Raw genomic sequence first — 19,710 nt, 5'->3', positions numbered from 1 at the left:
TAGGACATGAGATATTAATTAACACACATTACAAAAACGAAATCAACCAATCAATGACTGTTGAGCAATTTTTTACACTTTCATAACCGAAATAGCTCATGACAACCCCTTGTTGATGTTCTAGAGATTTCTCTTCAGAGTGTTTGCTATATGCACGTGTATCCATCTAGCGTTAGTAGGTGGAACAGCAGCTGTTAGTCCACTGCTACTAGTACTACTAGTAGTATATACAAAAATATATACTCCAGTTAAAACTTGATCTCGTTGTAACTTTGTAACCCCTTGTCTCTGAATACAATTTTGAAACAACTGAATTTATTATTTACCATTTTTTTGTATTTCCCCCCGTGACAGACATGTCAACTGTTGTCAAGTGAATTTGTCTCCATCTTGCGTTACTAGATTGAGCTACATTTTGACGGAAAATAGAATAGAATATGAGAGCTAGTTGTGATTCATGTTTAAAGTGGCCTGCAGGCAAGAGAATCTTGTGTAAAAACAACCAATGCAATTCCCCAAATTTCTTTGCTTTAATTATGTGTCATTTTAGGAATAAGTTTATGTTTGGAATGAGATACATTTATGGCTGTGGAGATTTAACATAATATATACCAGCATACTTAGATTGTAAAATCTAGTTAATATAAAAATGCTATATCTTCATGTCATAATTGATACTGATAGACAGGCAGCAAAATATTCATTGGCCATTGATTGTATATGACAACAAAGCCAGGACACACAAAAGATAAAGTTTATTTATGTCAGATTTAGGATACAAAATAATTACAGCTAAGGCCGTGGTCATTTATTTACTTTAATACCCTCTTATATCAAAGTAGCAGTGAATTCCATTCTTTTTTCACTTTTGAGTCCCCATATAATTTATCCTTGCCTTTTTAGGATCTTTAATTAAAGTAAATTGTTATGTAAAATGCACTCTTAAACTCTACATGCAATACCTTACACTAATGTCTCAGCTCAAAAACATGTATTTTAAATGCTAGCAGTGTCAAGTAAGAATAATTACAATAATAATATACTTGAAACTCATCACATAATGGAATGCATGTAACCTATATTAGTGTAATTGTCATAGTGGCACAATGTTTCCATTTTGAAATAAAACTTTGAGCTGGACAAAGTAATTTTCACATATACAAGGCGAGCATTATGATATGTTTAACTACATGGCAGATAGGACCCAAAAGTGAAAATGGTTCATTTCACACAGAACAATCCAAGTGGAACAAGTTTGCAAATCAAAACCAGTGTTACCAGATTCAAATTGAGGATGTAAAACTGTAAAAGGAACATTCACTTTATCTTGAAAATTTTAGTGGTGTGGTTCACTGCTGGGTTGTATTATTATTACATTTCTAAAATTAATTCCACAGGAAAATAAGTAAATAGTGAACAACATTGCTCCCTTATTTTTTTATTCATTATATTTAATACTTTCTTCATTGTAAACAAAAGCACACTTGAATTCATAATGTTTTGGATTTAGACCAAGCTAATTTAAATCAATATTAAGTATTAAATCCCAAGTGATCGACATAATGTTGTGTTTCTAACCCACTGTCATCCAAGTATTGAACAAGGTAAAGAACCGCATGAAGAAAACACTTTTGCTCCCTTTTGGGTTTTTGTAGTGGTTTACATGAGTGTAAATATGTGCAAAGAAGTAAAAACCTTACAGGGGCCCTTGTAAAGACAAAATGGAAAAAATAAAAAGGGAGGAATTATGGTGAAACAGCAGAACAAAAAGCAGGCACATTCTTTGTGGTGTTGAAGTAACAGAAAAGGCAAATGGAAAAAAGGATCAGATGAAGTGTGAGGAAAGTGTGAAGATTAAATCTTGAGAAGAAGGCTATCGCACGGCTCCTGTCTTGGCCCCTGGTGTACAGTGCAGGATTGGTCTCAGGTGATGACGTTGGGGCCTCTGCGTCCAGTGCGTTCGTGGACGTTCGAGATCTTTAGGGCAATGGCAATAAGTGAGCCTAGCACAACCTAAAATCATTCAAGGAATAAAATGAGAAATTCACACTGAAACCTCCAAAACCCACAAACTCAACAAACTCAATACTTAAAATGACCAGCGGCAAAAACTGACAGAATTATGATGTAATAGTGATTACTAAATCTCTCAAATTTCATAATCCACATACTATACCTGCTATCATTAAATAGACAAACTATTACTAAGAAGACATATTTCTTGTAAATCACATCGTTGTTGTTCGGCAGAAACCTTGTCTCCATTTTGTGATGTTTTTTCATAAATCATTACTATTGGTACTACCTTTTATGTTTATCTGTGGGTTTTGCATATACAGTATTTAACCGATGAAAAGTATTAAAGCAACAATTTGTAATTTTTTACCTTAAAATAATGTCTCTAAAATTATTTCAGTGGTAGAACAACTCTTAACCAGACGTATTTCACTGCTGCTGCTACTTGAGCAGCCTCATAGCAGCTACACACACAGCCCCGCTCATCCCCTGCCTGCAGAGGAGTGCAACATGGTTTCCAAACAACGTTTCTGCATTTGCCCGCTCCATCAGCTTAGTAAACAAATTCACGTGTATTGCGCTACCCATGGGGAAGCTTATACAGCAACATTATATACAACACTTGTAACTGACAATTGCGCTTTTCAACCACATGGGGGAACCGTGAGCAAACGTTCTATAGTGTTGCTTTAATTAAAAAATACAGGGTTTCTTTCATGTGCTTAAAAGTAGCAGTTTTGGAGATACAAGGTTTCCACCCAACAGCGATAACAACGCTACCTATTACTACACCCGGTCACTGTGTTATTGTTAGAAAAGCACATCAAATATTTTTATAATTTTAACCTACCGATCCTTGTATTTGTTCTGAGAGAGAAGAACAGAGGAATATTTACCTGAGTCTCTCTGTTGTGTCTCTCTGGATCTCTCTCGTAGCTCTCAGCATAGATGCGGATGGTGGCCCCGCCTCCAGATCCAGATCCACTCAGTCTGAAGATGATTCGGGAGGAGTCTGTGAATATGATCCTTAGGCCCTGCAGGGTAAGAGCAGTCATAACAGTTACTTTCATGTCTAACGCTTCTAACAAATCATTTCTAATTTGGCATGTAGCAGTTATTCACAGCAACGTAGGGTACAATGCAATTGGATATGTGTTTTATCAGCCTGTTGATTTGGTTTCATCTTAAACCCATTACACTCTAAAACGGTTGTGTGAAAACAACACGTCTTGTGTTCAGTTAAGGACAACACACAAATGCATGTCATAACTCAACTCAACTCCAAAAAGTATTCAGCAATCAAGTGAAAATAATGCAAGGAGTCAGAGTTTGGCTGGGTAGTGTGGTCTAGTTTGCCACCTCTGAAAAATCCAATATCATCCAAATGAATGCAAAACTCCTCTTTCTCCATTAACAACAATTTCAACATTGCTGTGCATAGTGAATACATTTCTTACCAACAACATACACAAGAATAATGCTAGTGGCAGGACAGGGAACTTCAGGAGCCAATTAGATTTTAGCTGGGGCCCCATCCCCCTAGCCCCGCCCCTGTAGGAAAAGAGGCAAAAGTGGCTTTGTACAACAAAGTTCCCTTCTGGATTATTCTGCTATTACAGTCTCAACCCCTCTGAGCACCATAGAGTATGTGTGCATGCGTGTGTCATCAACTCCGACAGCTGAGTGTCCCTCCATTGGCTCCTACAGCCATGCAGAAAGGTGGACCAGGACAGCTGACACAATCCTGCGCTGTGTGGAATGTTTGTTGTAATAATACACACTCAGCTGTGGAGACTCTGGCGGCATGACTGTGCCGGCGCGGTCAGCGGATGACGGCTCAGAGTCTGACCCGATGGAGGGCACTGACCTGATGTCACTGTGGTACATCACACGAAATGGTGAGGTGAGATTAGATGTGTTTGTCTTTGAGAGAGAATTGAATCTGTGACAATGAAGACCATTTCCTTATTACAGAGATATACAGGGATATAAAAGAAAAGAGAAGTGGATTAGATGTTTAGGGGTTTCAACTTTGTCGGAGACTATATGACACAGAGATCAAGTGCAGGTGATGTGTGCAATTTCTGTGAGATTAGCAAAAAACATTTTTTTCGGACAGGTTTCCATAACATTCTTCTATTCTATTGTTCAGAAAGAGAAAAGTCTTGTCCCAACTCCATCCATCTATTTATTCATTTATCTGTTTAGAATGGCCTACTGTAGCAAGTGAGACAGCTAGACAGATAGATAGACAAGCAGACAGATAGACAGACAGACCGACACAGTGAATACAGTAGATAGATAGAGAGAGAGACAGACAGATACATTAGATAAAGATACAGACAGACAGACAGACACAGTAAATCGAGATACAGACAGACAAACTCATCTTTCATCTTTCTCATTGTGTGTGTGTGTGTGTGTGTGTCAGAACACTGAAATGCTCTCCATCTTGGCACAGTAAATCCAGGCTTATCTATTGAAACGTTCTTCTCCTTCAGCTCTCATTACTATCATTACTATCAACCTAACGGACATCTTCACGTCCTCCAAAGGAGTGAGAGCTGCAGCTGAATGCTGCAGTTGAACAGAGCCCAGACATTGGTATATTGTTCATTTCAACCACATCATGCACACTATACACACATAAGCTGCTAAGTGTGAATTTTGATGCCCAAACATGGCATCCCACTCAGACCCGTCTTCGCTGGGTGGTCCGTATGTGCAACAGGGAGCGTGCCACGCTGAATCACTTATAATTGAAGAACATAAACCCTAAATGCTGAACAAACCTTTGGCAGAGCTTTAAACGAGGGACTAAACTGCTCAATCTCAGCCATTTCCCTATTAACTCACATGAACGATGCTCACTATGGGACCAATGCGAACATTTGATCTTGTCTCAAAAACTCAACCATTTACAATGATTCAGTTAAAAATAATTGTGCACACATGTTAAAAACAATCATTTTCTGTTGTTGAGTCAGTTTCAATCACGGTTGTATTGAATCTCATCAATAGTAGATTCTTTCAAGCCTGCTAAGTATTTGTAGTATGTACAGTATGTTCAGTTTCTTAGGGGGTCATCGCTCATGCTTACGTTCCCATTATAACAGTGTACCGAGCAAGCAGGATGGGAGGTCGGCTCTGTGATGAGAGGGGCCCAAATCCAGAAGGAAATGATGAAGTGCATTAAACTACAAAACATTTTAAACTAACCTGTTTTCTGGATACACTTCCATCCACAGGGTCAATATACTCGAAATTATCAGCCTTCTCCACAATGTAGACATTACTGCCTACAGCAAATTTCTGAGTGGTGAAGGTTTTATCTGTGATAACAGCCTCCAGATCTCTCATGAGGTAATACGCCATCCTGCCATCCACCCCTTCATAGTCAAATCTGTCCGGTACAAACAAATAAACACAAAACCGCACATCAAAATAAAAGAAAGAGTGTAAAAATAACTCTATATTACCTACATACAAGTTTTCCTGACAGTTTGGAGAGCTCCCAGGATTCTGAAATTCACACGAGGCCTACAAGTAAAGCTAAATAAGGCAAATGGGGAAAACATGTATGGGAAAAGCAAAACAATCCAAGCACACATTAAAGGGTTGCTGCCTACTCTTGGAAAAAAGTTATAGAAAAATCAGAAGAAATGTAGATGTTGCTAAGAAATAAAGAAAGGAGTTCAATGGCGGTCTCTAATGGCTCCTCTGAGAACATGCTGTATTTAAGTTTCAAGCTCACCTGCAGAAGTAGTTGCGTCCCATTTTGGCCCAGTGATCTCTTACTATCTCCTCCACCCCCTGCTTACGCACAGCCATGATGGACAACCACACCAGAACCGACCAAAGGCCATCTTTATCCCGAATATGGTCTGAACCTAAAGGAACGAGAAATCAAGAATGATACAGAGACTCACCACTTGCTATTCCCATCTTTATCTGTGGGAATCAAAATATTAAACACACAAACATTAAAAGCTCAGATCATTTCAAGTCCCTCAGGATTAATATTTGAGTCTCACACGATGATATGATGATAATAAAATGAAATCCTCATCCTGCATAACAACTATGAGCGAATCTTCTTTGTTCTTTAAATTGATTTATTTGATCTAATCATATGTCAGTGGAGACAGAGAAACAGATCCAAATGCTGAACTGTGTGTGTGTGACTTATGGTACAATTATAAAACCCATTCAGGCCTACCACATATCAAAGCATCAGCCAAAGTCTGTTCCAAGTCAGCATTATACTGTTGCACAATTAGCCCTGACCGCTTAAATCAATAAATCTGAACAAGGTTTTCTACAAAAAGAAGTGACAGCACTTTGGCTCACAAATCTGATTTGGTGTTCAGATCCATTCTTTAAAACTGATGGTCTGTGCTGTCATGCAGTAATGAAATCTAATTTGCTCGCTCAGATAATGTAGTTAATATCTGGTGTATCTGCATTGGTTGCTATGGTAATGATGTAAGCATCTGCAACATGCCAAGAGACTTTGTCGTACACCAACTTCTCAGTTGTACTTTTTGTCTCTGATTAGGTCTATCATGATCTCTCACTTTGTATTTTAGACTCACTAAATGCATAGAGAACATTGAGCTCCAGAGGCAGATGTATACATGCTGTGTCTCGTTCATTCATTCACTACGTAGTAAACACCCGATAGTGCTCAGATACATCTCCAGACACCATGACACAAAAGTATTTATGTTATAAACAAGATTATTATTTTATAAAATTACCAAACCAAATGTATATGATTAAACTGTTTCAGACCTTCCTTAACGGAATAGTTCACCACAAAAGAAAAAATTCACTCGTGATTTATTCACCTTAATCTCAGATGTATATGACTTCCTCATTCAGTCAAACACAAATGAGGACTTTTTAATAAAATCTGTCCATTTATGTTCATTATTTCAACTTGTTGAGGTTCCAAAAAGCACATCCATCCATCGTTACAGTAATCCAAGTGAAAAATGTACCTAAATAATTTTATTGAACCCCATAAAAGCATGTAAAATCTCATTGGTTTTTGAGTGTTTGGGACTAGTTGTTGATATTTTTATCACAAAATAAGAACCAATGATGTTTAAAGGACGACTGTTAACTATTCCAAAATCCAAACTAAAATCCAGGGGTGACCGCGCTTTTGCGGTAGCCGCACCTAAACTCTGGAACAGTTTACCTATCCACATTAGAATTGCACAAACTTTTAAAGAAAAGTTAAAAACGTATCTTTTTGCTACATCTTATGACGTGATGTTTCTTGTTGTATGTAGTTGTTGCTATTTTATTTGTACTTATAACACTGTAGCACATTGGTCAATCTGTGAATGTTTTTAATTGTGCTTTATAAATACACTGTAAAACTTTGCTGTAATTTCGCAGCAGGTTTGCCAGTAATTTACTGTAGATTTAAGCATAAACTTACCTAGTTTAAATATTTTTCTTTCATAAAACAAGACTTTATATCTTCGGTCACTTTTCTTGTTATGTAAATGTATCGTAATTTAAGAAGTTTTAAACATTTTTACAGAAAACAAGAGAAGAATGCTAAGGAAGAATGTCATTTTTTCAGGGTTGCTGTGCTAATGCCAGTCTCTTCTTGCTCATTTTAAATCTCAAGTCAAAGTGTTTTCATTTTGATTAAACTCATTGAAAACAGTACTAATTGGAAAGTATATTAAGTAGTAATTAAATCTACAGTAAATTACTGGCAAACCTGCTGCAAAAACTACAGCAAAGTTTTACAGTGTACATTGAGATTGAGACATGCTGCCATGTCTGTATGTACAGTATATAAAATAATGTTTCTTAGTAAAAAAAAATCTTTGTGTTCAGCTAAAGAAAGAATTCATATACAAACAGGGTGGCATGGGGTTGTCATAAAATTATGGACTTTTCAGGTAAACTATTTCTTTAATAAATAACATATAATGAGTGTATGCATGTGTCTACTCCAGCATGATTTATCAAGCTACAAAAGTCTGTTTAGTCCTGTACCCTTGAACCCTATATAAAATTTCAGTTTACAGCAGGAAGGAAGAGAAAAAAATGCCTGCAGCCAGGGGACCTATGACAACCCTGTAATCCTGCTGCGAATGATAAACACGGTGAATAATGACTGAGCTGCTCTTTTGACACCTACAGTATAGATCAGTGGTTCTCAAACTTTTTCGTAGTAAGGCCCCCTTTGTGTTAAGTGCATCGCTTTGCGGCCCCCCATATAAATACGTATAATCTTAAACTTAGAATTTTAATTAAACCAAAAACATTCAGTTATACAATGCTGGAACCTCAATTCTTTTGGTTGGTGGTGTCATTTTTCTGATGTTTGATTGCATAAAATCTATGATAAATTTCTATATTTCATAAAATGCCACAAAATCTGTGGCCCCCTGGATCCATCTTGGGGTCCCCCAGGGGGCCACGGCCCCCAGTTTGTGAACCACTGGTATAGATAATGCTGTGTCTCCCTCAAGGTCTTGGTGACAATGTAAAACTCCAGGGGTTTACAGATCGACTCTGACGCCCAGAGAGCCAAGCGTCTGTCTGCCCAGCAACATGATTCAGTGCCAGTTGCTTATTCCACATTCAGCTGCCAACCAAAACACAACCACTCAATAACACAGAGGGTCTCACCTTTACATATGGGTGTCTCTTCAGCTAAGCACTCTTGGCACTGCGGTCAAATTAGTAAAAGCTACCTCAAAACATGTTTTTCTCACTTGTTTTCACCAGCCGAAATCGTTCTCACATATATGATAACTGTAATATTTTCTAGTGACAGCAGTTATTGTATTCATATTCAATATACTTTGTACAGTCACGCAATGTGGCTTCTAGGCGGCAAAGGGCCCAGAAAACACATTTAGGCAATCCCTCATCAAACATACTCAAAATTTTTTACATTTAGATTTAATGAATAACAAATGTGAACAATATTTTTGACTTAGTGTGACCAAAGAGGCTTGTCATTCCAGTCATTCTATTTTATTACCATCTTACATGCATAATGTGCTTCCAAAGTCATGGTTGCGACAACATTTTAAACACATCTGCATCAACACATGCTCCATCACACTTAAAAAAAAACAGAAAAACACATTAATATCCTCTTAAAGAAGTGCTAGGGCTTTGATGGCACCCACCTGTTCCAAAGCTCTCCTCACCGCAGAAGGAACATCTCCCGGAGTCCATCAAGTTGCCAAAAAATCTCCAGCCTGTGGGAGTTTCATACAGAGCTACCTTCATAGCCTTAGCAACCCTGCAAACAAACAGGAAGCGTGAGATCTCCAGTGCGTGCCCAATGAGGGTTTATCTGGACAAGATTTACAAGATCTGAAAGAATCTCTCGCTGTATGTCACCGGCTATCCGTTTCAACTCTTTATCGAAGCATCTCTCACATCGTGTAGCTAGCATAGCAGAGCTGAAACGTTTTATTTTTACCTCAGTCAGGTTAAAGGGATAGTGCAGCCAAACATAAAGTTCTTCTATTATTTACTCACCCTCATGTCATTCCAAACCTGTATGACTTTCTTTCTTCTTCGAAACACAAGACAAGATATTGAAGAAACCAAATGGCCCCCATTGACTTTCATTATATGGACACAAAACCACTGGGACATTTCTTAAAATAGCTTCTTTTGTGTTCCACAGAAAAAAAGAGGGATATACGTGTGGTTAAGTGACATAAAGGTGAATAAATGATGACAGATCTTTTTATTTCTGGGTGAACTATCCCTTTAATGCAGTGATAAATATGCTATTATTTTTGACTCGAGAAACATAACTCGTGATGTATGATAAGTGATGTATTTCTTAAACTCTTGGGATAAACAAAACCAAAAATCCATGTAAACTCTATCCATGTTGATCTCTAGTCTAAAGGCTAAAATGCTATAAATAACCACCATTTAAACATGATAGATCAAGCGATATCACTTTAATGCATTCTGTGCAAAGAGACCACCATTCAACTCTCTACATATTTTCGGTAGTACATCTAGTCCTACATTAATCAAACTACACATTTTGTGTGCTTATCCCAGTAACTTTATAAGGCAAAAAGCAGAACCAAACCATGCTGAACGTTTGGCTGACATTTGTTTTGACATTCAGCCATGTGGCTGGAGGAGTAAAGAGTACTTTACTCTTCTGCATGTACTACACACCTGCTTAACTTCCTTAGCTTGTCAGACTCCCGTGAGCAGTCACAGATTTATATGGTTATCATATGTGACCCTGGACCACAAAACCAGTCGTAAGTAGCACGGGTTATATTTGTAGCAATAGCCAACAACACATTGTAGCCTATGGGTCAAAATTATCGATTTTTCTCTAATGCCAAAATCACTAGGACATTAAGTAAAGATCATGTTTCATGAAGATATCTTGTCAATTTTCTAGCGTAAATATATCAAAACTTAATTTCTGTGAGTGGATGCAGCAAAATCGCGAACAAAAATGGCCAGAAACACGTCTACAAACTTCGCTCGCTGCTGCACGCTCTTGGTGCCTCTGATGGACAACTTTAAAGGCGATTTTCTCAATATTTTGATATTTTTGCACCCTCAGATTCCAGATATTTAAATAGTTGTGTCTCAGCCAAATATTTTCCTGTCTTGACAAACTATACATCAATGGAAAGCTTCTTTATTACTTACTATCACACAGTAGCGTTATGGGGTGAATCAAGTTCAAATACAAGCTTGAGGTCCTACGGTTCTGTTCCTCTCTATCCTCCCTTGTCACTTCCTGTCTCTACTCTACCATCCTGTCTAATAAAGCCCGAAAATGCCCTTAAAAAAGAAAAACACGTAGAAAACAAGAAAAGTGACTATAAGCCTCCTCCTCCATTTGTTGATCTTGGGTGCTTGTCCATATACATAACTATTTTCAGACTGCAATTTGGCATCATGGGTAATAAGTTGCCGAGATCCCATCAGACGAAGAGACAAATAAGAGCGGAATGAAAGGCTTGAGATGCAGCTGTTTACTCGTGGGTGGAATTACTAAATATGGGAAAACAAATGTTATTCACTCCAGGGACGTAGAGTAGAAACGAGAACCTGGCAAATGGACAGCAAACTGGAATCTCTGACCCCCTTTGACTGGTTTTGATGATTTATTCTCATGTTAGTGGCCAACACAAGCAACACCACGCCTAACTCAGAATCTGAAATATTTTGTGTTGCATTTAAATGAAGAAATCTGTGTGTTTCGAACATGAAAAGACGCATAACACGCCTTGCTGGATTTTAAAGCCAGAAGCAGCTGTTCCTAACCACAACCTGGCAATGAAACCCAATTATCGGTTGGCAGCCACGTTAGCTTGAGTTGACAGGCGGTTTAAGTTTCCATTCTAATTCCTCAAATCAATATAAAAAAAATATTTTAAGCGAGTCTTTGAATACCAGCAGAGCTTGAAATTGCACAATTGAAACATAAACAGTTTAGGGGCTTGACGACTTTATGAAGTCAAATCTAGCTTTACACTCAGACACAGGCTGAACAAATCATGGACTTCAAGAACACATGTCGAAAGTAAAAAAGTACAAGTTTGGTAAATCAAACCAACCACATAATTGATCATATTTCAGCTCACAGGTGCATGTTATTTGAGATGGGTGGAAAATATGTGATGGTTACAGCTATGGTTTGTGACTTTTGTACTGAATTGTCCTGTGTATGATAACAACATGTCTCTGAACAGTTCATCCTCAGTGCATGGTCACATTGGCACACACCCCTCCCACGTGTAGAAAACAAGGCAGATGTTTCCTCTCAGTCTCCATCCTTACATCCCTAAACACAGTCACACGAAACTCAGCGCGCACACACCAGACCTACGCATGCGGGATTGAACAGATCAGTCAGTTCTCTGCCAGTTCACAAACACACACTTCTGAGAGATTCATAATGTAAACAGGCACGGTCTAGAACTCGCTCGTCGCCTAAAAAGGTTTACAGCAGCAGAGGCGCCTCGCCCCAACAACTCAAATCTCCAGAGACCTTCACACTTCACACAGAAAAAACTATATTGAGTGGACTCACGCTTGTGAAGTTCAACCCCGAATTGTTTTTTTTCTGTGAAACACACAACTAAATCACTAACAACAACAGAAATGGTTGTTTCTCATACAGTGAAAGTGATGATAATTTAAACACTAAAAGGGACAGTTTACCCAAAAATAAAAATGATGTCATCATTTACTCACCCACGAGTTGTTCCAAATCTGTATAAACTTATATTTTTTTCTGATGAACACAGAGAAAGATATTTTGAAGAATGCTTGTAACCAAACAGTTCTTGGCCACCATTGACCACCATAGTAGGAAAAATGATAATGGCAGTCAAAAGTGCCTCAGAACTGTTTGCTTTCCTACATTCTTCAAAATATCTTGTTTTGTGTTCAACAGAACAACTAGTCAATGGTGGCCAAAAACTGTTTGGTTATAAGCATTCTTCCAAATACCTTTCTCTGTGTTTATCAGAACAAAGAAATGTATACAGATTTGGAACAACTTGATGGTGAAGACAGAATTTTCATTTTTGTGTGAACAGTTCCTTTAAACTAACCGTCACCGCTGTGAACACCAATCATACTAAAATGTATGAATGATATCATAAAAATTCATACACATTGTAAAATGTTTACGAATTGCCACAAGTGGCACATAAGTCATGTAGACCGTCTTTATAAAGTTATAAATCACTATCCACTTTCCTCCACATCTCCTGTTTCATGGAAGAAAGAAAATTGAAATGACCTGACACATGGGTCGAGTAAACGATGACAAAATGTTCATTTCTGGGAAAATTTATCATTCAAGGACTTTATCCATAATGCTAGAATGTGTTGACCTTGGAAAGCATTTTTCAAAATCTATTTAAACAAGTCCGGTTCCCTTTCCGCCTCTATTATTATTTTTTTTCTATTGTGATTGGGAATTACTCCCATGTATAGACCACATTACCCTTGAACATTTAGAAAGAGACAGAAAGCCAATAGCTCTAAGTTAAACTTGGACAATATGAACAAGAACATTGTAGAACATGAACTGTTCAGGACGTTCCTAAACATCTACTATTTTACAGAATGGAAAACATGAGACTATCTATCCTCAGCTTTGACTGTACATCATAAAGCACAGCTCCAGGCCAAATCCCCACTTAACCTCGGTTTCTTTATCTTAGTCACACCAGTAGTTTAATTCTCTCTGGCAGAGTGTCACCAACATTACATTGACCTTGCAAAACCTCCAAGAACTGAATAATGAGTCACCACACTAAAACTATATATTGACGGGAGAAAATTGATGGATCTGTGTGTAATGACACAAATATGGGTGCTGCAGTGAGTGGGCAGCTTTGAATAACATCACTTCCCATTCGACCGCCAGAATTAATAACAGTGTTTCATGTCCTCTCATTCAGTCTATAGATATTCAACTGGGATAGGAGGAAGTATTCATCATCTAACATCAGCTAACTTTTTGAGTGGCACTATTCATAAGTTTCACAAAACGAAAGTAAGTACGAGAACCTGTCTCAAAGCAGGCAGGTCTTTAGCATGATGAACCCTGAAAGTTATTTTTAGTGGGGTGAATGCTCTCTGCATTGGCACAGGGTTGAGCTAACACTGTTATTCTTAGGGAGTGAGTCTCTGCGCCATAACGTCCGGCCCATGGCTAATGCTTTTAGTGTTCAGTATCTTAAATTGGAGAGAATGATGGACTCAACAAGATGCTAAAAAGGTCTGAGGGATGATTTTTTTCCTTGATCATCAGCTTATCTATTATTTTAAGAGCTGACTGGCTGTTCTTTAAACAGTTCTGAGGGGCTGGAGAATCCTTCACGGTAAGACAGTAAGTCACGAGAGTCCTATTAAAATCTCCCACATTTCTGAAAACTTTACTAGCCTTTTTCTGCTTTCCTACAAGACACTTTACTAGTCTTTTTGTGTGTTACCTGTCAATGGCCATGCTGGTTGGCATACTGCGAGCGAATCCCCGTACCCCTCTCTGACTGAAGTAAGGGATGCAGGAAAGGTTTGCAGCCATCACTGCCAGTGAATCTGATGGGCTCACGAAGAATCCATTTCGACCCATAATCATATAACGATCCTGATAACACAAACATGACCAGTAATGTTTAGGTTAACATGACAGACATGATTCTAAACATGAGTCAGAATCTGCTAAAATGTTGTTCATTTGTGCAGAACATTGTTTAATTGAATAACCCTTCTATATAGGTATTTTGATCCTTATCCAAGCAATGTTCCACAGTAATTTTAGCAGCTTTGGATAAGATTCTTATAGTCTCCTGAGACACATTAAAAACTATAATGTTTTGTGTGTGTGTTTTCGTGCCATTAAAGCAATTATGAATAATTGTCATATGATTAGAAATAAGCACCCCATCTGCATCAAAAGCAGCCCCAAAGCCAAACTCTCCCCCTTTCATAGAGTCCACCAGTGGTCCGGCAAAAGCAGGGTTAGGGTTGGGATGCTGGCCTCCAAAGTCCTCCAGAGGGACACAGTTAACAGCAGAGTTAGCTGGAGCCCCAAGCTCGTCACATAGGATTCTTCTGACATAGGGCCCCATGACTGAAACAGAAGATATGAATCTACCTTTAGATAACTGTGATAGTCCTCAAAAGAACATTTTGATGTAAGCCGAAAGACCTAACCTCCATTCATAGCATCTATCCGAATTTTAAGCTGCTCTGGGCCTGTTAGCAAACTTTTGATGGCCCCAAAATCAAAAATCCCACGCAGCATGTTTAGATAAATCTCCACAGAATCCACAATTTCAACTGAAAACACAATAAGAACAGTTTTACACTTAGTACATAGACTGTAAATGTGACGCTTTGGAAGAAGTAAATGATGTTTATATTGAGCACCTCTGAAGGGCTTAAACTTGTTCTCCAAATCAAAGTCATGGCGGCCAAGGCGGGACAGGTCGATGTGGAGGTCAGGACAGATGGCGTATTCCTCTAGCGTGCGACTCACTTGATGAATCCTCTCCATCACAGTGTCAGGAGAAGGTCCTGAAAACAGTGAGAAATTTCATGTTCTGTCACATTGTACTGTTTTGTTTTCTGTAAATAGATTTGCAAGGCAGCTTCCACAAAGGTGATGTTATGCGGAGAGGTCATGACTCGTGACTCTTGGAATGGCCATTCCCTTTAAGGCTGATGTGACATGACGATTGCATATTTTAAGTACCGTGTCATCATAATCATCCTCTAAAGGATTGCATGCTGGGAACTGCTGTGCAACAATGTTCTCACCTCCGTTGGCGACATTGAATTTGATGCCAAAGTCTCCTCCTGGGCCTCCTGGACTGTGGCTTGCTGTGAGGACAATCCCACCTATGGCTTTTATCTTCCTGATGATGCAGGAGACAGCTGGGGTGGACAGAATCCCGTTGTGTCCAATGACCAGACGTCCTATCTGAAACAGATGGATTTGTGAAACTCTTTTTTGATTTTGAAATTTGTTTGTTGATCTGGAACCAGTAATGTTCATTTAATTTGGTGTGAAAGTAATGAAAAATTAAATTAAAAAAAATGTATGAAACAATAAAAGTGTCATGGCTCTGCTTCATTTAGTTATGTTTTTCTTGGTACTGTAGCAGAGTCATGACAATGTCTTTGGTTAGGTGTGGAGAGAAACATATTATTATTCTTTTGACAATAATATGCGTTCTCTCCAGTGTCTCGTCTCTGTTCCCGCCATCTCGTTTCCTTGTTATCTTTCCCTGAGTGTTTCATTACCCACACCTGCCCCATGTCGTTATCCCTCGTTTGTCTTACCCTATATAATACCCTCATGTTTCATTGTCCTGTGTTCGGTCATTGTAAGTGTGTATGCAGTTCGTCTTGTGCTCGTCCAGTGTTTACCTGTGCCATATGCTCGTGTTCCTGTTGATGATGTTCTGTCTTGTTTCAGTAAGTGTTGCGTTCAGTTCATGTGTAGTGTTTGGTTAGTTTAGTGTTTAGTTAGTCTTTGTTTCTGTTTACCTGTGATTATTGTTTTACCCCCCCCCCGTGGGTCCTTTTGTGTTTCTGTAATAAATACAGTTTTTTGTTAACCCCTTCACTGCCTGCCTGCTATTGGGTTCTTTCTGCCAATTCCGTGACAAAAAGAAATTAGAGTAGAGTAGAGTAGAATAGAATTAAGTGAAGTGAAATAGAATACACTAGAATACATGAATGAAAAAATAAATAAATAAAATTAAATAAATACATAAATAATAAAATATTTTAAAATAAAATAATATTTCAGTAGATAGGTACCATGGCCAAAAGTATTCACAATGACAATACTATCACAATATCTATTGAAATCTTATTGTAATTCATTTGCAACATTTATGTTGTATTAATACAATATCGATAATCTTGGTTTTCAATTTCATGGATATTGTCAATACCACTATATTGTGACACTACTAATATAAAATATATTCTTCAAATACTCAAAAAACTCTTAGATTCCAGACCTTGCCCTGCATTGTTGGGGTTATCATAACATTGTTGCATCTGAGGTGGGTTAAATCTGCAACCTTCAGAGGCGCCAAACAGAGCTAACACTGCATACCAGATTGACAACTACCTAGTAGCTCATTCCTTTGGCAGTAACAAGCTTACAAATGAAACAGACTTTTTCCTTGTGGAAGATATAAACAATCGCTACATGTTTAATGGGGACTTGACATTCCCGCTGTCATGAATTAGATCCCCATTAAACATGGTTAGGATTATTGACGTGCCCTGCTTGTTTCGATGTTTCTACTCCCTGTAGAGTTCAAATCAGCAGCCTGGACATCTCAGCAACTTTGTGACTCATTAAGCTTTACAAGATCAGGCACTTTCTATTAATAGTGAGTTATTTGGCATCTCTCACTCAAGCATATAAAAGGATGACCAAGTGCACTATCCCTCCAGACTTTTATCATTACGCTTATGTTCGACTCATACTGTAATTAAATACTGCACTTCATTGATGCATTGCATTGCACTCCTATTGTTTTTACTTTGTTTTTACTTGCATGTCTCAGTGAGTGTGAACTGTATTCACCAGCAAAGATTATCCATATAAGGTGTTGGTTTTGGATACACACTGCTGTCGAAATCACAGGCTCTGTGTATCAAGCTACTGAGTTTGTACGAAAGAACGAAATGTATACAATGCAGGAGAAAAGACACTGGGGATGAATAATGTGGTTGTAAATAATGATAAGTCCAGAGGAATTAAAAACATAAATTAAGACAATGTGCTCAAACTGAACTAAAAAGAACAATAAAACACTGTATGCTATGAAGGCTGTTGAAGAGTTGATAAAAACTATTTTGGCTTGTGGCCCATGTGTCCTGGGTTTCCCCAGAGGTCAAAACAAGGGAAGCAGAGAACATGCAGGAAGAAGGTGGAGGGGAGGGATGGCACAACAGATAGGGTATTTGGCTGAGCCATATAAGATACTTTTTTTTAAGTTTCTTTCTTTAACCATGTCTCAATATGCAACAATTTCCTGCCCAAAAAATGCATATATTAACTTTGTTAGGTCGTTTACCACCATAATTAGGAAATATTACACTATACATCTAGCACTGTTTTACTAAATCTGAATAAACTAAACATCTCTAAACAAACATGAGGAATTGTAGCCATGTATTTAAATAAACCCATTTCAGATATAGTTCCTAATGCATCTACTTTAAATATGCTTGTAATAGATATATTTAATGTATAGATCAGATTATCTATTAAGTGTGTTTATTAACGAAAATACACTACAACACATATTACCCCGTTGGCAGCTGCCATTTGTACGATGACTTCTGTCGCAGTTCGGCTGAAGTATCTTCCATCGTTGCCCACGACCATAGTGCATCCTTGACGGTCCCTCAAGTCGATGGAGGACAAGACACTTTGGATGTAGTTTTGGAGATAGTTCTTTTTATTTTCAAAAACCGCTGTCTTCTTTCGTAGCCCGTTTGTTCCTGGTCTTTGGTCATCGAAAGGGGTAGTTTGAATAGTCAAAATGGGTATTGGATTAGTCTCCATGGTCTTCTGAAACCCTCCGGTGGGCGTTTGAGGATTATCTTCTTATTGTTGAAAAAATTGTCCACACTTGTCGGAATAAAGAACGAGGTGCGATACAACGTGTTGTAAATAGGCCTACCTTTAAAAGTAACGGGGCATTGGATTCTCAAACTTGCCGAAACAGAAGCAGCGAGAAGGGTGCGCCACAGCGCAGTGCGCCTCAGTGAAAGAGTGGATTATTGAGACGCGTCCAGTGACGCTTCTTTGGAAAACTAGTGTGAGACAGCTGCCTTCTCATCGCACCGGGACGGACCGTGGTAAAGAGACCAAAATATATAGAACAGTGGATGTAAATGTTAAAGAAATAGTCCAAGATATTGAGTTACGACCACCAACACCCGTTTACCAAGCTGTCACCCGCACATTTAGCGTGACAAAGTCAGGGAGGATACAAAACTGTATATAATCAGCTAACGCTCTGTCCAAAAATAGCATATGATGTGGGTGAACGAAAAGTGCCGCTGCGCTGCTGTGTAATCAGACGCCTCTACTGTCCGTGGCGCATTGACTCTTGTAGCGCAAAGGTGCACTGCAACTCTCACCTGACGTAAAAGTGATCAAATCTCTCAAGGAATTAAACAGCATTAAATATGTAGAATAGTCCAAGGGTAGACATTTTTAAATACCAATTTGTGAAATAAATTAGGCGTATAATAAGATACTTCTATGAAAAAGCATTATTTTTACATAGTACATTTCTATTGTTTAACATTATTCTAAAAGTGATGATCTTAGTATAATTATAAGTGAAGCCCATGCACTTCAGGAGGTGGGCTACCGCATTTTGGAGGAAAGGAAAATGTCACAGATTTTACGAGCATCAGTCTCCCTCTTGTGGACATACAGTATACACTCTTAAAAAGGTGCTTCAAAGGGTTCTTCGATGCCATAGATAGAAGAACCTTTTGGTTCCATAAAGAACCTTTAACATCTGAAACCTTTCTGTTTCACAAAAGGTTCTTTGTGGCGAAAAAAGGTTCTTCAGATTATAAAAAGGTTTGAGATGGTTCTTCAAAGAACCTTTGGCTGAATGGTTCTTTGGAGCCAAAAGTGGTTCTTCTAATCTATGGCATCGCTGTGAAGAACCTTGTAAGCACCTTTATTTTTAAGAGTGTAGAAGAGATGGTTCAAATTGAATGACAGTAGGCCTACCGCCAAATTGAAAATTGGTGGTAACCGATGCTACTGAAATGCACAGCATAAATACATTATAATATTAACACAACATCTTTAACTTTTTGCTTTGACAAAGTCGAGTAATGACAAACGTTAAAGTTTATCCCTATTTTAACGTGGCCAGAAATTAACCTGGTAATCACCAGAAGATCAAAAACTTAAATTATTCAGCTAATTTAGCATACTATCTGATATAAAATATTCATATAATGGTAACGCTTTTCAATAAGGTTGTATTTGTTAACATTAGTAAATGCATTAGCGAACTATTACAGCAAATATGACTTTCAGCAATACAAATAGTTTTTAAAAGCGAACGTTGTAACAGTCAACAGTAGTTAATGCGCAATGACCTAACATGAACAAATGATCAC

At 38.2% G+C, this 19,710-nt stretch overlaps 1 protein-coding gene across 1 annotated transcript; it reads right to left on the bottom strand.

Moving 5' to 3' along the window:
• Window positions 1–733: 733 nt before the first annotated feature.
• pgm5 (phosphoglucomutase 5) lies at window positions 734–18,581 on the bottom strand. Its single transcript, XM_057357668.1, has 11 exons — window positions 17,864–18,581; window positions 15,343–15,505; window positions 14,953–15,099; window positions 14,737–14,862; window positions 14,463–14,653; window positions 14,013–14,167; window positions 9,189–9,304; window positions 5,771–5,906; window positions 5,236–5,419; window positions 2,913–3,050; window positions 734–2,013 (listed from the first exon to the last, which is right to left on the bottom strand). The coding sequence occupies exons 1-11, from the start codon at window positions 18,119–18,121 to the stop codon at window positions 1,924–1,926; spliced, it is 1,704 nt and encodes a 567-aa protein (XP_057213651.1). The 5' UTR covers window positions 18,122–18,581; the 3' UTR covers window positions 734–1,923.
• Window positions 18,582–19,710: the final 1,129 nt, after the last annotated feature.

The sequence above is a fragment of the Triplophysa rosa genome, linkage group LG17 (assembly GCF_024868665.1).
Source record: "Triplophysa rosa linkage group LG17, Trosa_1v2, whole genome shotgun sequence".
In the NCBI taxonomy this organism is placed as follows: Eukaryota; Metazoa; Chordata; class Actinopteri; order Cypriniformes; family Nemacheilidae; genus Triplophysa; species Triplophysa rosa.
Note: the sequence above shows the minus strand (reverse complement) of the source record. Positions and strands in the feature narration are given on the sequence as shown.

Excerpts from the sequence above, each read along its gene's own strand:
- pgm5 (XM_057357668.1), bottom strand. The coding sequence starts at position 18,121 with ATGGAGACTAATCCAATACCCATTTTGACTATTCAAACTACCCCTTTC. Across the intron at positions 14,654-14,736 it reads GATAGATGCTATGAATGGAG|TCATGGGGCCCTATGTCAGA; the intron begins GTTAGGTCTTTC and ends CTTCTGTTTCAG. Across the intron at positions 2,014-2,912 it reads GACACAACAGAGAGACTCAG|GTTGTGCTAGGCTCACTTAT; the intron begins GTAAATATTCCT and ends GAATGATTTTAG.